The sequence below is a fragment of the Archocentrus centrarchus genome, chromosome 19, assembly GCF_007364275.1.
Source record: "Archocentrus centrarchus isolate MPI-CPG fArcCen1 chromosome 19, fArcCen1, whole genome shotgun sequence".
Classification (NCBI taxonomy): domain Eukaryota; kingdom Metazoa; phylum Chordata; class Actinopteri; order Cichliformes; family Cichlidae; genus Archocentrus; species Archocentrus centrarchus.
In genome coordinates, this window is record NC_044364.1 from 7761184 (window position 1) to 7782947 (window position 21764).

A 21764-nucleotide genomic window follows, 5' to 3' on the forward strand; every position below is an offset into this window, starting at 1 on the left:
GTGTCTTTGTCTATGTTCAGCTCGGGGAGGATTCAGACTATGACAAGCTCACCGACATGGTGAAGCACTTAGACCTCGACCTGCACTTTGGGACTCAACGCAGATCTAGTAAGTTACTTTGTTACTCTTCATTTCTTCATATACACCATGATCAAGAACATCTTAACCCTTTTGTCACTAAAAAGATACATTTGCATTGCATGTGTGTCTTTATTGACATCACCTGTTGTTTGTGCTTTCACAGTTATGATGTTCTCCATTGGAGCTGCTTCATTCACCTTCACCTCAAACCCATTCTCCATATGGCACCATTACCTCCTTTTGTTTTTTTGTCTCGACAGAGTTCAGCAATAACACAGATCTGCCAAAGCCAAAAAAAAAAAAACCATCTTATTTATTAAAGAACATTTTCCAGAATATTGACCTTTAATGGCAGCGCTGTGTTATTAACCCATCAACTCGCCACATTCGGGGTGTGTTAGTTTGTGTTTTGACCCCTGGTGCCTGGAGAACGCATCCTTACACTGTGTTAATATTATCAGTCTCTCCTCCAGCGCCAGCCTTCCAGCCAGAGAACTTAAAAAAGAAAGACGTGGTGGAGATTCTGTCTCATAAGAAAGCCTACAACGCTTGTGAGTACCGCAAAAACACGACAGAAAGGTCGAGGATCACCTTTTTACCTTTTTACCTTTTTACAGTTACAGCTGGTTTGCTTTCAATTTTACAAAAGACGGACAATTTACAAAAGTAGAAGACATGTCACAAAGAACATGGATGGCATAACCAAGGCCAAATATCTACTGCATCATTAATGTTAAGAGAGGAATTATATACACTACAAAGGCAAGATATCAGAGCCGCATTGTGCCCATGAGATAATGTGGAGCTGATGATAAACCAAAATAGGTTGATGAAAGCTAACAGGATTATTTTAGCCTGAAAACAGCCTAGCCTGAAGTAGTTACGGTGCATTGAAGGTCAGGGTTCAGGTGGAATATTGATTAAAAAAAATGTAAAACAATGAATAACAGTGATTATTATATATATATATATATATATATGTGTTAATGGAACAGTGTTGATGGAAATTAATCAAGAGTTGCAAATTACTACAGGCTCTGTGACTGTTTGGCACCCGTTAAATATTCAGCAGTAGTTACATTTTTACCGATGTATGGTGGTATTCTACAGCGTGGTGCATCTTCTGTAATGTAAGCAAGGAGATTCTGGGTTCAAATCTGTGTGGATTTTCCTCCTGGTGCTCCTGCTTTGCTCTCACATCTGTTAATTGGGTTAATTAGTGATTCTGCGTTGGCCATAGGTGTGGATGAAAGAGTGTGTGGTTGCCTTTCTATTTGTGTTAATTTGTGGGAACAAGGTAGGCTCTAACCGCCGCACCGCCCAAGTTGGATAAGTAGTTAAGAATATGGATGGATGCAGATGTTTTGATTTTGTGTGCTATGTGACAGCAAAAATATGCACTGTTTAAAAGAATCAAGGGAGCACTGAATCATCACAGTGTAACACGAAGTCAGTTAAGCTTCATCAATCAACTCCCAAAGAGGGAATGGTTTTTCAGGTAGTGGCCACAGACCATTGCTCTCTCCTTATCCCTCCTGACTGATTTTTCTCTAGTTTTGCCGTTTGCTGGACGGTACCAGCACGTTATTCGGGTCACACAGGTAATCCAGCTCCTCCGGGATGGCACATCCATATGTGCTGTCAAAAGAAGGTTTGCTGTGTCACCCAGCACAGTCTCAACAGTGTAGAGAAGGTACCATGAGATGGGCTGTTACATGAGGAGAGCTGGACAGGGCCATAGAAGGGCATCGGCTCAGCAGCAGGACCGATATCTGCCCGAGATCTGCATCTGTTGTAGACGAAGCTCATCTCATGAGTCAGGCAACTCTGTGAGAAGCAAGCTCCTTTCATAATATCTCTGAGAGACACACATGAAAAAGAGTGGCTCTGTACAAGAAAAAGAAATTTATATTCCCCTTATAAGGCAGGGATGCCAAACACATCTTAGATTGTGGGCTGGATATGTCCAAATTTGATCTTTAAAAACACAGTTTCAACATTGTATCTGTTTTTCCACATCTGCTAAAGCTTCTGCCATTACAGAGAAATGCTAAAACCTTATCTTGATCATCTTACTGCATTGTAATAAAACAGGCCAGTGTAGCAATACAGCAGGACAATGAAAAGTCTAGAATTGATGTCCTCTGTCATTGCAGTTATCACAATATGCAAAGCCATCCAGTGAGCCAGATTGGATTCTTTGACATATTAGCTCTGGCCAGTTCAGGATACCATGGATCTCCCCTATTCACATGGAAGACTGTTGACCTTACATTAAAACATCAACTTCTATCTTCTGCTGTTAATTACCAGGTTTATAATGTGACTTTGGATTTCATAACTAGATGGTACAGACACATGGTGATAAATGTGAGTGAAAGACAGGCAGATGAAAGGTTTGTCGGCAGTGCTGGAACACAGTGATCCTCTTCGGTACATAAATTCTCCATATTTTCCCCCGCCTACTCACCCTCCTCCTCCCTGCAGCCATCCTCATTGCCCATCTGAAAATCTCCCCCGTGGAGCTGCGTCAGGTGTTGATGAACATGACCACCGACAGACTGGAGCCGGCCCACATCAAGCAGCTGCTGCTGTACGCCCCAGACGAAGACGAGGTGAAACAGTACGAGCAGTTTGATCAGGACCCGGGCAAGCTGAGCGAGCCGGACCAGTTCATTTTCCAGGTGATTGCAGGAAAAATGTCCAAGATGATTAAAATTTTAAGAAGTAAAATGAAATGTTCTGCATGAATAAACAATTTCTGTTTTTCAGATGCTAATGGTGCCTGATTATAAGACTCGCCTGCGGAGCCTCCACTTCAAGACAACCCTACAAGAGAGGACAGAGGAGATGAAGATCGCATACGATTACATCTACAAGGCTTCAGTGGAGCTGAGGAGCAGTAAGAAACTGGCCAAAATCCTGGAGGTAAAGCTTTACTGCAGTCAGAATGAAAATGAAGCCATCAGTCTGTGTTAGCACTGGATATTTATGGCTTTACATTACCAACAGTTTGTTCTTGCAATGGGAAATTACCTGAACAACGGGCAGCCGAAGAGCCACAGAACAACCAGTTTTAAGATCAACTTCCTAACTGAGGTACAGCATGGGCGTCTGTGCTTTCAAGATAGTATGTTCAGCTTGATTTTGGTGTTTAGTCATTCATACTTTTCATCTGTCTCGCAGCTAAGCACAACCAAAACAGTAGATGGGAAATCCACCTTTCTCCACATTTTGGCCAAGTCCTTGTGCCAGCACTTCCCGGAGCTGCTCAACTTTCCCAGAGACCTGACAACAGTGCCTCTGGCTGCTAAAGGTACAGTGCTATTACAGCAGCTGAGCTCTTTACCTTTAGTGGCAGATCCTGTGAAGCGCTCCATCTTTGTACATAGTGCTAGATGTCGCTGCAGGGGCTGTCACATTTCATTAAAAGCAACTGACTTAATGTAGATTTGTGTTTGTGCAAGTAACTTTTTGTTTCATGTTTTTAAAATAACACATGATAATGGTTTGAATATTTTAATTTACAGGTAGCTAGCTGATTGTTATAGTCTGATTTGCATAATTCCTTGCAGCTGTCTTATGGTCATGCTCTGGGTTTGGTAACTCATCACCAATATTTTCATGTAACAGTGAACCAGAGGGCCATCACAACAGAGCTGAGTGACCTTCACTCCATCATAAAGGACATCAGAGCGGCCTGTCAGAAGATCCAGCCCGCCCCTGAGGACCACTTCACTTCAGTCATGAGTGTATGATAAGAGCTATCCATCCATTTTCAAGGCTGGAGCCTATCCCAGCCATCATAGAGCGAAAGGCAGGGTGCACCCTGAACAAGCTGCAGGCTATCACAGGGCTGAAACAGAGAGAAAGATACTCAGTCACACCTACACTTAATTTACTCTAGAATCACCAATTAACCTTACGTGGATGTATTTGTACTGTGGCTGGAAGCCAGAGTACCCAGAGAGAACCCACACAGGCACAGGGAGAACATCCAGACTCCACACAGGGGCTCATCCGGGATCTGCGTTTCACTTGCACTGTGGACGAAAATACATTTTCCACGCTTGTGTTTATTAAGTATCAGTAAGCACAAGCAAAAGAGGAGAGTACAGACCAGGGTTATTATAGTTAACGAAAACGAACGAAATAACGAAAACTGAAATTGAAAAAACATTGTCGTTAACTGAAATAAATAAAAACTATAATTAAAAGGAAAAAACGATAACTAACTAAAACTGAATTGTGAGTTTACAAAACTAACTAAAACTAACTGAAATTATCCATAAACTGACTTTCATTTACTTGTTTTTTTTTTTTTAAGACTTGTGGATTGATATGAAATCATTGTTTCCGCTCTCCGAGTTTAAGCTGGGAGCGCCATCGGACAACTGAGTGTGTGCGCATGTGCGTGCGCTCACCGCGCTGGTCCGCAAAGTAATGGCTGCGGTCTGCAGAGAAAGCTGCAGAGTCCCGTATGGAGGTTCTTTGAGTACAAGAGCACAGATAGAATCTAAAGTCTTGTTGTGGATGATGAAAAATGTGCGGAACATTTCTCAGTCAGGAAAAACCAGCAACATCAAAGTCCACCTGAGAAGCGCACAACAGAAACCGCTCTGATCCTTCCAGGTAACCTGGCCTGCGCCTCTGAGAAACGGGACTACTTGTCGGGTCCACGCAGCCCAGAAACTTGTGACTAAACTGTTTCGTCCTTGTGCGTTTCCGGCTACTTTATCAGTGAGAGAATAACGATCAGGAATAATAATCAAAGCATCAATATAAGGACTCACAACTGTCAGCAAATTCCTAGTAGGAGACTGCTGAAACTATCAGGATGGACGTGAAGGAATGAAGAAAGTGAAAAAAAAACAGGGACAAATATGTTTGCACCTAAAAAACTGAGCACAAAGAGCGAGGACCAAAAAAGAAGTCCCAGCCTGCGCTGCATATAAAACACCTGCACACGACCACAAGGTAATAACACACACAATCCAGCTACATAAGCATAAATGTGGACATGAGGTCGGCAACTTCCGTAGGCTATGTACAGAGGCCGCAAAGACCCTGCAAGTTTAATTAGCAGCATCTAACCGAGCTAGCTCCAAAACAGAAGCAGCTTCAGGTGGTGAGAACATCAGGATGCAGCTGGATTTGAGCTCCTTCAAAGAGTTTGTTTTTGTCAAACACCACATGTAGCTGTTGTTAATCTGCTGCACTGATGCTGAACTTTATTGTGGAGTTTATTGTAGAATTTATTGAGTTTGGGAGTTCATGTTTTTCTTTGTTTCTCCCTGTTGATGTTCATGTGTGTCCTTAATATTACACACATTTAGCATGTCTTGTGAACAGCTGGTTGTTGACTATATTTCTTTAAACGGTATCTTTTGTCAAGTTTTCATTACACAACAATCACTTTTGCGCCTTGAATCTTGCACCTGATTAGGTATGAAAATACTAAAACTAATACTGAAACTAACTAAAACTAAGCATGAAACCAAAAATAAAAACTAATAAAAACGAGAAAAAGCTCTGTGAAAACTAATTAAAACTAACTGAATTAAAGAAAAAAAAGTAAAAACTAACTAAAACTAAACTATAATGTAAAATCCAAAACTATTATAACCCTGGTACAGACACATATGTATGAGGCTGCAAAAACCTTTTGAGCAAAACTATAAGAATATCACAGTAATAACAGTAGTAACAGAGTTACTACTGTGCAAGTAGCAGCACCTTGCTTTGCTTCCATGGGGTCATTAAGCAATTTTGTACCACCCATCCCTTGTTATGGAGGGATTTAAATGTAGGGAATTGCAAGGAGAAATCATATTGTAAAATCTTCATCTCAGGTCATAATATAATTGAAGCAATATAACTGTAACGATTTGATATCTCATAAAATACTCATATTTTGAAACCCCACTACTCGCAGCTATCAAACCTACTGACATCACGGTGACATCACTGATTGTTTTCTAAATCTTCATCCAGTTGCATCATTCATTATGACACGTGAACTGACTTTAATGTGTAAGTACAAAATGAAGCCCCCCCCTTTAATATTTGAACATTTGTACCCACAGAATTTTCTGGAGAACAGCCACCCTGCGATCCAGTCTCTGGAATCTTTGCAGACCAGAGCCATGGAGGAGTTCACCAAGGTGGCCTCCTACTTTGGAGAGGACAGCAAGTCCACCAGCACAGAGATCTTCTTCGGCATTTTTTCAGAGTTCATGTCCAAGTTTGAGGTGAGCCGATACTCCACTGTTCTGTTTAAAGGTGTTAGAGTGAGCAAGGCTAAATTTGACTTGTTCCAGAAGGTGATATTATATTTTGGATATATTCAGCAGGCGTGCGACAGACTCAAACCTACTCAAAACAATGAGGTATTCAGATGGTGCTCTCACACAGACCAGCTGCCTGCAGCTATAAACTGATTAGGCTGCAAATTGCTGCTGTCTGTGGAATAAATGAATGCACTCCAAATCTGAAAATAATAGGGTAAAATGAGTATAAATCAGATGAGATTATGGTTTTTCTCTTGCAGAGAGCTCTCAGTGAGATCCAGACTCCGGAAAACCCCAGAAGCCCCAGACTGTCTTCCCCTCTGGCCTGGTAGAATCAAGAAATGCAGGCAGATGTCGGGCCAAACCGAAAAGGCCGGTTAGCTCAATTTTCACTCTGCTCTCCATAACCAAAGTGCCAAGATCACACGCAGACACTCAAACCGACGGGAACAGAGGCCGCGTCATCTATAGCAAATAGAATGGAAAAGCGCTGTGTCTATATGTAGATAATCACAACAGTTATGAGTCACGAGTGCCCCGTGTGCAACAGTGCTGTTACTTCAGGTGCTGGGTAGAGCAGGAACATTCAGGTGTCCACAGGTCGATAGGAACTCCACACCGTACACGCAATACTTACACCAGTTATTAACATTACTTACATCTCTTTTTAATGCGCATTAATTAGTAAATTTGTAAAGAATGTAAGAAAGAAGCCTTCCAAGACTGCTCCCCTTCATCTCGATGCCACATTAAAGTGAGATTTAAGCAATGACAGCAACCGGTATGAATATTTAGATGTTTATTATACAACAATATAAAGTTTATATTTTCTATCAGATCATATTTGAAAATTGTAAAGATTAAGCGTAAATGTAGACTGATGACAGCTATCTGGAATCAAGATGACTGACAGGTGTAGTTTAGTGTTAGTGTAGTGTTTGATGGTGCACTCACTGCCCTCCCATACAGCGGGATATATTTTAAACATTCAGAAATAATAGTGACATTTTTAAACAATTTTTGTCCAAATCGTGGATCTAGAACATCAGATGTGGTCATATTTGTCTAATTTACTGTGAATTTAAAAGACATTGGGGGGGGAATCCACATCCAACTCTGATTCTAAAGTGTTTAGGATCAGTGGATCATTTCTATGGAAGCAAAGCAAGGCCATAAAGATCGTAGTTTTTATTTCTAGTTATTAATTAAAAAAATAATATGTTTGCAAATATATTAAAACAACTAGTACTTTAAAAAATACAAGTCAAGCCAAATGTCAAAACTCAAATTATTAATGGAAAATGTATTTGTCATTTGAACATATGATAAGAATTGTTTGGCCCATATCCTTTCAGGTTATTTTGTTACTTATGGCAATTTAGGGAGAGCAATTTAACTGCAAATGCCGCAGGTCCTCAGCAACTTTGCTTTTATATAGAAATATAACCAGAATACAACCAGCTGTCAACAGATGAATTGAGTCCCCCATTGCAAAGAGATAAATCGCCGAGTTGCCGTCATTAGCGCAGACTCGGATTGATTGCAACGTGTTGGCAACTTGTCTGCATCAATTAGATGTCAGTCCATCTGTGTGTTGGGTGGTCCTGGCTCATTTTTGTTTCAGCTTTATACATTAAAGGCATTATCAAGACACCATCACTCCATGTCTCCATGCAGTACAACAAGCCATTTTGCACATGAGCTGAAGCCTTTGAACATGAGGTCATATTCATTCAGCATCACTGCTGTTCTCCCTGTGAGAACTCGGTGAGATCCACATGCATTTGCACATTTGTTTGAGTGCTCTGAGTGTTTTGCAAACAGTACTGCACCTTTCATGGCCAGGCAGCTCCGCCTGCCATCAGCACATCACGAATTTCAGTGTGGGTGATCAATAACTCTTTTCCAGTAATTAATGTCCTTTTTTTGGCAGTACTCAAAGATGAAAGCCAGCTTCATTGTGAAGCATGAGCTGTTTGCTTCTGGCAGAGAGGACCGCTAATGGTTGTGCAATTTGTCGAGCGTTTCTAGTGTTGCGAATGCATCCCTGCTTGAATGAGTGGGCGGCTGCTGGATGAATGCACGTCAAACGCGTGCGGGGAGGAAAAACACTGTAAATGGACATTTCCTGCTTTTCTGGTTGTCATGGTGATGCCATGACTCCTCTACTGTACAGTGTACCTGTAGCTGTGTTGTATTTCTGTTGATGAACTATTGAAATTGTAAATTCATTGGAGACTTTTTTTTTTTTTTTTTGCTATGCACTGCTCATCATTTTCATTTTTTATTGTATTCTCCTGCGTCCTCCGAGTCCTAGTTCATTTTCTTATTCAAGAGTGTCATCAGGAAATTACCATTTTATTTATATTCTTAATGCATAGCTTTAGCCAGGCTTACGAGGTGACCATGACCTCGTAACAATGCAATCCTAGCTGCTACAGGTGTAGTAACAGTGTTTCTTGTCCCAGTCATTTGCATGTTGGTGCAGTTAATGTACAAAAGATGTGCAGCTGGTAGCATTTACCCTCCCTGGATATTTAGGTTTATTTAGGTTAGGTGCACTTCTGTTAGTCTAGTTAGGTTAATTTATTGGTTCTCTTTTATAACTGTTTTATATGTTTTCATGAAAAGTTGCTCATGTTTTGTGATCATTTTACCTTTTTGTTTGCTTTCAGATGAAGGATATGTTTTGATCTAATAAAAGAACATGCCTGAAAGAGTGACTGCCTGACTTATCTGTGCATTCAGGTGATAAATTTAGAGAGCGACCCACATATTGATTACCCAATATAATCTGTTGATAACAGATATACAGGTATCAACATAGTAGTGCATCTGCAAAAAATTGAAAATTATGTCAAAGGGGGTTTTTTGTAATTTAATTTTTTTTAAAAGGTAAACTTTCATACATCCTGCTTCCAACTGAAAAATTTCAAGCCTATTTTTCTTTTAATTTTAATGATTATGGCTTGGAGCTCATGATAATAAGAACTCCAGTATCTCAGATTATTAGAATATTTTCTACAATTAATCAAAAAATGTCAGAAATGTCCAACTTCTGAAAACCTGGCTGGGGCTCCTTTACCACAGATGACTGCATTAGTGCAGGGTACCACCTTGTGGCTCTGCTGAAGTGTTATTAAAGCCCAGTGTGCTTTGATAGTGGAATTCAGCTCATTTGTATTTTTCGGTCATCCTCCTCTTGACAGTATTTTATGGCCTCTACTGGGTTCAGGTCAAGTGAGTTGGCTGTTCCAAGGGTAATATGGTCAGCAAATACTCTGCTAGTAGGTTTTCGATTTCAGCAATAACCTTTCGTGGCTTACCCTCTCTGTGGAGAGTGTGGATGATCATCTGAACAACTCAGTCTACCATCGACCTAATTACATCCTTCATAAACTTATTTCAGCTTAACCTGTTGGATGGGGGGTTTTTTGCCATCGTAACTTGTCGTAGCCCAACAGTGGCCACAGACAAAAATAAATGTTTTTAAGCCACATTTTAAGTTAAACAAAATGCTTTTCGATCAGTAGCATTAGCAAATTCCCTCGTTGATCATCCTTTAATAGAAAGAGCCAATTCACAAGACAATAACACTGGAGCAGATTTAAATAGTTTCTTTATATACTTTATTTTCTTTGGAAAGGAAAGCATATTACATGTTTTTTTTTTCCCATGTTTAAGCTCACCAGACAGCATACATATAAAACTATGGAACTTAAAAATGCAGCATTATCATTTCTAGTTTAATGGCATTTGTTTGTTCTCTCGATGCACAGGGATAAGGCAGCCAGGTACAGGAGCGTAAAGAGAGAAAGGAGGGGATTATAATGCTTTGATTGTCTCTGAAAAACACAACTTGTTTTCAGGGCAACTGCAGCATACAAGACTTTCTCCACTGGTACCATGTTGGGTCAGTTCTCTAGGAACCAAAATCTGCATTATATTCGAGGCCAAATAATAATAATAATGAAGCAAAGTTTACACAGAAAATACAACAAAGCCATTTAAAATGAAATAAAATAAATGACCTGGCAAACTCTAACACCACATCACTACTGAGATATCACAGTACTGTGTTCACTCAGCTCAGTGGGAAAGAGAGAGAAACCAAAAATATAAACAAGCCCTCTAAACCAGTTCACTAGAAAACCACTCAATGAGTCCGGCCTATGCTCAAGTGCAAAATCAGCTCTTTATGCATCTTTCTGTTCAGGGTGATGAGGCCAGTTTTTTCACTACATTCGCTAACGCTCAGCCTGTCGTGTGTAATGCCCTAGCAAACACCAGAGAACACACAAAGATAGACGGAGAAACAGAAAGGCAAAAATACTGACTGCATTCAGGCTGGGAGGGTCGAGTTAACCCTGCTACGTCTGCTTAGAAAACCCGAACACATTTAAATACACGACATCTGTGGAACAACACACAACCGCACAGTTTTTAATTGGACAGAGCCTGAAACATACCTGCTACCCATACAGCTTCTTAGAAATACTTGTAGTACTAGAAGGGAATCCTCCGTACAGTAAATGTTTATTTCATAGTTCTAGGAGGAACCGATAAGGCATGGTGTACATTTATAGACTGCATTAATGATGTCAAGCCACAGGGAATGTGTGTTTTTAAATTGGTAAATAAATACAGGCAGGAGGGAAAAGGATGGGGTTTCCCATAGAGACAGAAAAAAAAAAAAAAGGGGTGGGGTGTAAATTAAGTGTCTGAGATGACTGGAAACCTGCAGTCACCAGCACTGTTTTGGTTTCTATTCTATTCCGATGACTTGTTTCCCCCTGCCCCCCCTTTAAAAAATACAACTTATTTTTTATTCTAAGGCCATATTCAACACTGAAAAACACACACACACACACACAAAAAAAAACCTCACACCAAATACAGCCAAGTCTTATCAGTCCATATTTTGGCAACCCCCACGCTACTCCGTGTTCTTTATATTGCTGTAACAGAGTCTCCGACAGCACCACGAGTTCATCTTCAGCCCTTCTGCTCTGCTCTTCTTTGATGATTGTCTGGAGCTTGTTCTGTAGGGAGTGTGGTATAAAGACAGGGGGGGGGGGGTGGTATATGCTGCAGTGTAAAGGCTTTGTATCACGAGTCTCCCTGCAAACCACATCTGGCAACATCATGGAGGTCGAGAAGACTGTCAGGAAGTGACTGCTAATCACTGCTGAGACATACAAACTGCAAGTAATGGTAAAAGTAGTGGAAATTTTTTTAAGTTAGAAACGGCATGAAATAAAGGAGCTGGGGGGGTTGCAAAGCAGCTTGCAGATGCACTGCAATCAGATGCAGGCCTAAGCAGCTTAAACAGCTCGCCTGGCATTGAGATTTAGTGATGTTTTACCCTATTAGCTTAAAAATCTATTATACATCAATAATACTTATTGATCTGTTGAGTTTAAGCTCTAGTTATGACATACATAATATGAAGACTACCACAGGTAATGAACAAAGACAAACTGCAACTCAACTAGCTCATCCCTATATTAATGTGTGTGTGCATGTGTGTGTGTAGTAGTTTGTATAAATACTAGTAGAGTGTATTTCATACATAATAAACTAACATGTCAAAGGTTAATCATATGACTGGTATTTTGCTGACAGAAAGCTGTTTGACCTCCATGATGGCTGCCAGTAGTTTATTGTCCTTCATACAAGGTGCACCAGGAGAGGTTTATCTTATATAAGAGGCCTGCAGGTATGGGCTAGAGAGGAGACTAAATGAGGTGTGTGCATGATGAGAAAAGGCGCCTCCTTATAGGACAGTGCTCTCGGTGTCCAGGTCACAGTCTTTGGGAGGAGGCAGAGAGGAGGAGGCGGCGGCCGCTAGCTGCTGTTCTACCGCAAGCTCAGGGACCAACGCTCGACTCAAACCTTTGAAAGACATCACCGGATCTACAAAACAGGACACATTATGGAGGACAGATGAGTCACAGTGAGGAGACACTGAAGCAAATCAGTGACAAGAAAAAAAAAAAGAAAAATCTTTAAATAAAAAAGGCGATACGTGTGGTAACAGCTAAAACAGATAGCTCCACTTTTTGTTTATGTTGGCAAGGAACTGCAAGTGTGTTTCTCATGCACACAGGCATTCATATAAAAGCAACATAAACATCCCAAAAAGATAAATGCACTATTCATGCCCACATTACATAAACAATGCCCATAATGACAAACACGTGCAGCTTCATGCTGACGTATGAAAACACTTAAAACTGCTGCGGTGCAGTCAAATTGTATCATATTTTCCATAGCTTAAACTGCAGCAGACGCTCAGCAGTGAGAAGCTCCCCTGTCAGGAGGTGGCGCTGTGCAACAGAGACTGTGAGCAACAGCAGTGCAGCCAAGCAGCAGAAGCAGACAGAAAATGTGATGCTTAGAAATTAGAAACGTGGTTTTTATTTGTTGGGAATTTGTTGCTGGAAAACGCTCAAGTGCATTTGAATAAACTGCTAAAAATTGAAACAAATTTTAAAATGTGTGTTTGTTAGGGGACATGATTCTGAATATGAACACTAAAAACACAAACATGCATGTAAGAGGTACACATGCATTTAAATTAAAAAAAAAGGGGGGTGGGGGGGGGGGGGGGGGGGGCACTGGCTTCGAAACTCCACAACACAGAATGCTTCACATTTCTGAAAATCTGAACACAGTTTACCTCCCAGTGAAGGGTTTGAAAGCCTCGTTTAATTTAAGAACCGTTGAGCTTTGAACCCTTTTGATTAAACTGTGACAGCCAATGAAAATGACTCGCGAGAAATAACAGCTCTGATGCCAGTCTGCCATATTACCTATGGTGAAACATCCACTTCTGAAAATACAAACCCAATGAACATATTTTAAGAAGCAGCAAAAGATGAAGCTGTGTAGCCAGTTTAATCGAGTCAGTCAGTGTAGTGATGTCAGGCATCTTTCCAAGTTAATGGAAGAAAAACATTTTTAAGTCAGTGCCAACAAACTGGGCACCTTGTATGGTAAACATATGGAAAAATAAAGTTTTTGTGTTTGGCTGAGGTGTAGAATTGGTGTTCTAATGAGGACAAAATGTGTAGTGGAGAGTGTTTCACTGAAGTACTGTGGCATACCCTGTGAACACCCCTTGATCGGAGCTACAACAGGACAATGACCCAAAACACAGCTCCAAACCAGCAGTGTGTAGGAATCGGAGTGGCTAGCAAAGTCACCAGATCTCAAACCTACTAAGCTGCTGTGTGAGAGAAACTGTACAGTGCAGAAAAAGCGCACATGTCTCAAGATGACTTAAATGAATGGTAAAGATGCTGAGATTATATTCACTCTACACTTTGCAACTCATTTGATGAAGTGAAAACACAAAATTTTCTCGATTTCCACAAATGCTTGACAATTTGCATAGTAGTGATGGAACACACAGTCACATTTTAAATATCTAGCATTTTTTTGGTTTATATTTAGTCCTCTCAAGGCATTCATCTTCTGGTTTCTTCCTCACTATTCAACTGGCAGCACCAAGTGCAACTTCATCTAAGATCTACTTCTAGTATATTTAACATCAGAAGTGAGTTCCTTACTAAAAGCCATCGCACACCATGTGACAGTCGTGCATCAGAGCTTGTTAAAAAAAAAAATGATGTGAAAGAGTCAGCAGGCTGTGGTGATGACATAACATTTAACAAAAAGTTCTACTACGAGTGTCCATTATCAACAAACCTCACAAGTGTCTCTTTAACCTGCAGAGGTATTACAATGCAGACTGTTAGAATTGGTATACATTAGTATTAGATTAGTAATGATAGGTAAGTAAGAAATGGTACGCACCCATCATCTTTGTGCAGATCCCATTGGTCTCATTGGTCAGGGTGGTGGGTTGGGGTGGTGGGGGAATGCTGGGCCTGTTCCGAGGTTTGGGGACAGGCCGCGGCCGAGGAAGCGAGCCTGACTGGTAGGGAGATGGGGATGGAGGGGTGACTACATCCTGGCTGCTAGTGGAGGGCGGAGGGGTGTCTGGGGGGGTTGGGGTTCCTGGAGGTGAGGGGTCGGCACTGTGCTGGTCCCCACTGGGCTGGCCGAGGAATGCAGGTTGCGTAGGGTGATTGACCTGCGTTGGAGGTTCTGGGGGCGGATGGCTGGGCGCCTGGATTGGGGGCTGGTTGCTTGAATGGCGCCTAGGTGTGGCACATGGCTGTGAGGTTAGTGGGGGAGTGGATGAGTGGCTAGACAGGGGTCTGGGGGTGGGACTGACAGTCTGGGATGAGCCAGAGGATGAGGTGTGGTTTACTGAATTACAGGGTTGACTGGGAGGAGGGTTTGTTGGTTTGGGAGGAGCAGGAGCCTGCTTCTTGGTACCTGGAAGCAAAAGGTAAATCTTGTCATTATTGGTGGGAAAATATAAATAATAGTCCAAAAGTATACACATTATACCCATCTCTATAAGTTAGAAAATCTAGGTCCCAGTCTCACAGGCCTAGGGAGCATCTGCCAATAACAGGTCACAAAGGAAAGATGTGCATTCCCTGACCGGTTGCCCGTAGTTGCTGTGAAACTGACTGCTAAAGCAAGAGGCTAAAACCATTCTTGCACCAAGCAGGGAACCACTCCTTTAAATGCTGCTGAGTTGGGCATTTTAGCATTGAAGTCTATGGGAACTGACTCGATCATGGAACCAACCTGAAGTGGCCACTAGAGGAACTGCAGTTTTTTGGGACTTAATTTTTCAGCCCACTTGCACTACACAGCATCACTAAAATGACTGACAGGTGCTCTCACTCTCATACGGTTTCCTGCAGCCATGCAATCACTCATGCAGAATTAATGTTCCCACCCTGATATTTTTTTGTATAGGCCTTTGGCTATTCAGAGGAAGGGACTGTGGGAATTCAACCTATGCAGAGGCTGTAAGTGTGGACCTGAACATATGTAGAGCTTCAATAAAACATATTTAAACTTAGATAATTTTTTACTTAATATTTGTAAGCACTGGATGACTGAAATATTATACCGTCTAAGAGTGCAGATTCTTACCTCTGCGCATCATATGTGGACTGGGCCCCATGGATCCAGCCCCAGGGGTTCCAGTGGCTAGCTGCCCAGCAGCCTGGCTGCCTCCTCCAGAGCCATTCCTCTGGAGCACAGGGGTTGGGGTGAATGTAGAGTCACGTAGCTTTGGGCTGCTTAAGAGGAGACACACACACACACACACACCAAAAAAAAGGCTTTAAACCCTCAAGTTGGCCTAAATTCTGGGTAGCACATATGCAATAGCATCCAACCCTGAATAGTTTTCTTTTTAGAGCTATTAAAGTAGATCCAGATTTATTTTATTTAGTAGACTCCTTTTTAGCAAACTCCTCTCATGTGCTGCATAATAAGTCCCACAAATATAATCTGGAAGTTTCATCTAAATTTACCTTCCCAGTGGAATCTGTAGGGCCAAAAAATGCTGAACTGAATGCTGTTATCTGTCTGAAAATGAATGTTGTCCTTTCAGCAACTAAATCAAAGACACCCCTTCAGTCTTTGCATAACAGGCACCAATGTCCAGGCGTTTCAATGCAGTTTGAGCCAGTTAGTGCAAGTTTCCTGCTGATTCCAGTGATTTGGGGAGGAAAGCAGAGGGATGGGAAGCTGAGAGGCCCTGAGAGTGGCTGTTAGTGGAATGACAGAAGCCATTGTTGTGCCATTTCAGTGGGCTGACTTCAGACAAGTCTGCATAGCTGCAACTGGTGGTGGCGTAAGAAAACTTGTGGTTTTAGTTAGAGAAAGAACAAGCTGAATCAAAGAGAAGAGCTGGTGTCTGTGAGATGCCAGTGAACTATGCATTAACAATCCTCTCCACTTTATGAAACTAATCTGACGTCATGTGTTTACAGACAAGGCACTAATGTCTTCCCGCAGTTTGAACCCTGAAAACAAAAGCATGCACGTCTGTCTGTAAGGCATGCTGTGTTACTTCCCCACCAGCAGCAGAGAGGCAGGGAAACACCTCTTACCTGAGCTCCTCTGTGTGCTGGGCTAGAAGCTGTTGAGCAGCTGCGAGAGCAGCAAGACTCTGTGCCAAGCTTTGCTGGGAAGGATCAAACCCTGAACCCCCAGGTGGAGCTTGTGACTGGGGCTCAGCCGAGGCCTGGGGAACCTGCCCGGCCCCGTGTCCCTGCCCTTGAGCCTCCACAGGGGGTAAAGGAGGCTGGAAAGCAGGTGAAGTGTGCTGCTTTCTCCCTAAGGTGTTACTGCCTCTACGAAGGGTGTGGTCTGAGTGCTTGTTAGTGGTGCTACACAGCGATAGCAGGGAGACAGTGAAGGAGAGAAACAAAAACGACCAAAAGAAATTCATGATTAGGCTAAAAATCACCAAACACCCAAAGAGAAAAGTGATTGGATTATTTACGCCAATATTTCTAGAAGCAAAAGAAAAGTGACTGGATTAAAGGTGCAAATGAACTGGAGTAATTAGTAAGCAACTTCTGGCTGATTACTTGTCTTTGCGCGCTGTGTCGTTCTCTGGTCCCACCATGCTGCCAGGTCTCTTCCTTTCAATGGTGCCAGAGTCATAATCTAAGTGATTGTTGTGGTTGGATGCAGGTGTGGGCATCACAAACATGCCAGACACATTGAACTCCACATCTGTAAAAAAAAAAAAAAAATTTAAAAAGAGGCTAAACTGCATCAAGAAAGAATGCAGGAGGATATTATACAGCCTGCTTTTGGTTTTTAATTAAACAATAATTTCAAGGAAATGCTTAAGTTACTGCTGTTATTCACTGTGACGTACAGAATGTTGAATCAAGCAATTTTTGGTTACTTTATGTTAGCTTGTGACCTGTGATCGAAGGGAAACCTAAGTGAACAAGATATACAGTTCTTGGGTCTTCACCTAAGCTTTTTAGACTGAAATAAAGAAAACAACCTTGAAATACAAGTTTTTATGGGTAAGAAGAGGCAGGTGTTGACGGCCAGCCTGCCAACACCGCAAAACACAGCAGGTGGTGAAATGAGTAGTTTTACTATAATGGTCATGAAAGTTTGTCCAGAGATTGTTTCCACAAACATAGTCAGCAATTTACCAAAGTCCTTATTATTATTATGAGGTGATAGGTCTCAATGTCTCATCATCCCTGTATGTACACCAGAGATGCTCAATTATGGGAGAACTGGTAGTATATTATCTCTGCCTAAGACACAGGGATGCAAGAGAGACTAAAAGAAGAGTGGCTTTGACTAACCTGCCTGTGAAACAAAGACAAAAGCTGTGGAATTTCACAGGCAACTCAAGAAAAAGGTACATAAATACACATAGACACATATTATATTGGTGAGTGTTTAAAACAACTCATACGTAACAAGGGGGATTATGTGACACTTTATCTTCAAGCCAGCCTCTAAAGTACAAACCGCTGTTTGACCTTGATCATTTTATCTCAGTCCTTCATTACTCCTGATTATCGGTCTTGCAAGGCAATCAATATCAGTCGCCTTCACCATGACTCCCTTATATACTGATAGGACTAATGTCTACAAAGAAGGTAAACAAGGTCAGACTGAAAAATAAGCAGCTGTAGAGGAAACCCAAGACCTACCCTCAGGAAAGAACCAGTCCCCATGTTGGATAATGGGCTCTACAATGGCCACCACGTGCACAGAGGTAGCTGCAGCCATCTCAGCCAGACTCCTGGGTAATGAGAGGTAAACTGAAATAAGCTCAAATAACAGACCATCGTTTCTGCAACATTTTCTTTGCCACCCTAGTCTACAATCTGACCTCCCAGAGGGAGGGAGGGGAGGTTACATCTCCCTCGCTTTAAACATGACTAACAGGTCAACTGTAACAGATTATTCTGTCTTCCCCTCTCACCCTTCAGTCTTGGCCCAGAGCAAATTGGGTCCCAGGACAATGGCAATGTTGCTAGGGGTCATTTTGTTCAGCTCACTCTCCTGAGCCAGTTTGGCTAAAAACTTCACCAGATACCTAAATGAAAACACGGAGAGCAGAGAGGTGAGAATAGTCTCGCACAACAGGCAAAACAGAAGCGAGATCGGCCTCTGCAGGTTTCGACAACTCACCTCAGGTTGTTTTTGTTGTTCTTTGGTAGTTTATCACATACGACCCAGAGTGCCTGGAGCCGTTTGTCTGGGTCAGACACACTACAGTGACAGAACACAGCAGGTAAATAACAGCACAGTTCATTATTTATGGAAGACTTTTTTTTTTTTAAATCTTATTCGCTGTTAGGTTTTATTTATTTTTCCTCTCTTCTCACATTATAGAGGGGACTGAAAACAAAGGTAATACAGAAGTAAATTAAAAAGATTTGATCACACATTTATTTACGAATGAATGGGGGGAAAAAATGAATAATTGATCTATTTTTGCAGTTTCTGTCCTCCATAATTACTAGTCCAGTTTCCAGATGGCAAAATGACCGGAATCTGCTGTACAGCGATAGATTCATTGAGTATCGGTGGAATTCACTTTCAGTGGAAATACTTTGAGCCTTGCCTGGATGCCTGGATCCATTCATCATAAAGCTGGTAGGTCATTAGAGGTTCAGGAAGTTCCCTCAGGTAGGACTTCAGTGCTCCTGTAACCACACATGCAGATAATTGTCATTTTAAAAACACTTTTACAGTCAATAACATTGTAGTTCAAATAAATCAAGCTGCTAAGTGCATTCTCAGTTGAATGTTGAAATTGAGCTATCCCTGAGTTTGTCACTGAAATATGAAGAAGAAAATACAAAGTTTTAAATAAATATTAATTATATTAAACAGCAAGTCTTTGCTTCCTTTTCAAATTTGGGTCCAAATTTTGTATCTTCTGGTATAAAATTTGGACACATCGAGGTGCTGGTTTTGGGACATACCAGCGACAGCATGGGGGTCAGAGTAGAACTCCTCCAGTTGTGAAGTGTAACAGTCCAGCGCCGCCTTTAGCTTCTTTAACTTGGATGCCCCTGCTGCAATTCTGAATAGACCCTGACAGACACACACATACACACACACAGAAAGACAAATAAACCACAACAGTGAACAAAAACAAAGATGCATGCAGGCATTCAGTGTGTACGCAATACCCTGAGCTTTCAATCAAATGCACATACACATAAAGACACACACAGAGTTACAGACAGACTTTGTATAAATCCAATACATATACTCCCTCTGCCAGCTGCACATAATGAAACCTTAAAGCAGGCAAACAAACACACCCACCAGTCACAGCATAGCAAGCTATTTACTTTGACACATAAACAAAGCCTGTCTTCACACCATAATGACACAGACTGGACTCACAGGGGAATGAAGAGGGAAACAAATAATGTGCTTTGGAGTTAACACTTGCCCTCTCCCGCCCTCCTTTTTTGCACAATCATGGATGCACAAAAACCTCTGATTTATGGGCAGGAGATGAGTACATCCTAGCACATTATATTCTAAATTTGTATCAGGGTGGAGACATTTCATAAATCATCCCGTTTACCATAACGGGTGACCCTTTCTCTGGAACAGCATTATGGGGAAATCATTTTTATTTTAATCTGCCCATCTCCTTAGATATTCATGTAAACAAACAACTGAGAGCAAAGTTTCAGTTTTCTCAATTACCAGTGGAGCTGTTTATTCCAGCCACAGCCTCCATGTGACTTCTAATTTAATATGCCAGCACTGTTTCCACTTCACTGGTTAAAAAACAAGAAATACAGAAGAGCCAGTCAATTAGTTCAATCACGATAGGTGATTTCTCAATAACCCATCGACTGAGACGGGACGCTTTCCTTCTGCATCCAAAAAGGCTGCACTAAAGCCTCTTTTAAAGAAATTAGACAGCAGTATACTGAGTAATAACAGACCAACATGCAAGACATCTCTGATAGGTTCCAGACTGACACAGAGCACAGGGACTGCCCTCACCGAGATGTTAAGTAAAATGAGGACAACAATCTTAGTAGCATGATAACTTAATCAGCCTTTAACAAAACTGATCCTCATTCACTGTCTGGAGAACTGGGACTGTTTTTCCAATGATGTTCCTGAGTGGTTCAGATCAAATATCACTGACAGAAAGATCTTTGGAGATCAGGTGTCAACTCCTGACACTTCTGTTAGTTATCTCACTACGCATGCTGCCAGTTGGCAACCTTATCAGACAGCGAAACATTCGTTACTATAGTTATACAGATGATACATGCTACATGTTTCTGCAGAATCAGATGACAATGACTGAACTCTCCAGCACCATGTTCAATGTTACATTCACAAATGGATGAGCACGCTTTAAAGAAACAAATAAAAAACAAAACAACAAGAAGCTGCTTTTCGGCTGCTCCCTTATTCACACAAGTGGTCACTACAGTGGGTAGTGCTGGATGTTTGATTAGGCAGCTTTTTACACCAGATGCCCAAAATCCAAATGCAACCAGAGGGATTTATGTCTCCTCCTGGGATCAAACCGGAAATCTTTTGTTTGTTAGGCAACAGTGTAAACCACTACACTATGGAGCCACAAAAAATGAAAATTCTTCTACTTGGCCTTAAAACCAAACACAATTTTCTTCTTAATAAAATAGGGAACTTAGCAGATTTCCATAATTTAGGGTAAAACCACAACTTAAGAGTCTTGGAGGTATTTTAGATTCTGACTTGAGCTTCAAACCCAACACTGATTTCATTACAAGGCCGTTCTTCTTTCATATGTTCTTGGCACACTTTGGCCTGCCTGAGTATTGCTGCTGACTATGTCTTTTCTTTATGACCACAATGTGCCCATCTTCTGATGGCTGCATCCAACAGGATAACACACCATGTCACAAAGTCTAAATGATCTCAGACTGGTTTCTTAAACATGACAGTGAGTTCACTGTTCTCAAATGGCCTCCATAGTCCAATCCCCCTTACTAGCAAGGTTTAACTAACTAAAAGTATCCGGTGAGTGTGTATCCTACTTCTGTACATATATAAGAAGAGGATGATCCAAAGCAATGCAATTTCAATCAATGCTTTGACATCAGCCCTGTTCTGTTTCATCTCTTCCTCCCTCCCTGCCCCTCACTCTAGAACTTCCATACCTCTTCCTTCATGCCCGTCTCCAGAAGCATCATGACGCAGGCCTCTATTGGCAGGGCGATCTCCCTTCCACTCCTTTTCAGGTGTTCATCCAACCCAGTGCCAAACGCAGGCTTTTCCATCCATGAATCTGAATGTAAAGACAGTTAATAATGAATAGAGAGGAGAAGAAAGAAAACAAGAGTGAAATCAGAAACACCTGAAGAGACAGAGCAGATTATTATACTAAAAAAATACATTTAAGTGTGAGCAAGGCCTGTTGCTAGTCTGGATGGCAGATTTCTGGGTCAACAACCTTCCCTCAGGCCATTTAAAAACAAACAAACAAAAAAA

The 21764-nt window shown here is 41.5% G+C and overlaps 2 protein-coding genes across 8 annotated transcripts in view; one reads left to right on the forward strand and one right to left on the reverse strand.

The window, feature by feature from the left end:
• grid2ipb (glutamate receptor, ionotropic, delta 2 (Grid2) interacting protein, b) overlaps positions 1-9088 on the forward strand; it is a 42759-nt gene extending 33671 nt beyond the window's left edge. Inside the window, exons 15-23 of the mRNA XM_030754283.1 lie at positions 21-108; positions 555-632; positions 2569-2765; positions 2854-3009; positions 3094-3180; positions 3268-3397; positions 3715-3833; positions 6168-6332; positions 6632-9088. Coding sequence (XP_030610143.1) covers positions 21-108; positions 555-632; positions 2569-2765; positions 2854-3009; positions 3094-3180; positions 3268-3397; positions 3715-3833; positions 6168-6332; positions 6632-6703 — 1092 coding nt within the window. The 3' untranslated portion in view covers positions 6704-9088. The remainder of the gene's footprint in view (positions 1-20; positions 109-554; positions 633-2568; positions 2766-2853; positions 3010-3093; positions 3181-3267; positions 3398-3714; positions 3834-6167; positions 6333-6631) is intronic.
• A 910-nt stretch (positions 9089-9998) lies between these two features.
• The window catches only part of arhgap17a (Rho GTPase activating protein 17a), a 33093-nt gene continuing 21327 nt past the window's right edge, over positions 9999-21764 (reverse strand). For 2 of the 7 annotated variants that reach the window (XM_030754698.1, XM_030754696.1), the window contains 11 exons: positions 21434-21561; positions 19232-19343; positions 18868-18949; positions 18432-18512; positions 18223-18336; positions 17948-18039; positions 16847-16994; positions 16364-16642; positions 15396-15544; positions 14193-14720; positions 9999-12287 (listed from right to left, as the gene is read on the reverse strand). In XM_030754698.1, the coding sequence (XP_030610558.1) occupies positions 12148-12287; positions 14193-14720; positions 15396-15544; positions 16364-16642; positions 16847-16994; positions 17948-18039; positions 18223-18336; positions 18432-18512; positions 18868-18949; positions 19232-19343; positions 21434-21561 (1853 nt within the window). In that variant the 3' untranslated portion in view covers positions 9999-12147. Of the gene's footprint in view, positions 12288-14084; positions 14105-14192; positions 14721-15395; positions 15545-16363; positions 16643-16846; positions 16995-17947; positions 18040-18222; positions 18337-18431; positions 18513-18867; positions 18950-19231; positions 19344-21433; positions 21562-21764 lie in introns of those variants that run through there. The other 5 variants (XM_030754702.1, XM_030754700.1, XM_030754697.1 and 2 more) reach the window with 4 other exon arrangements.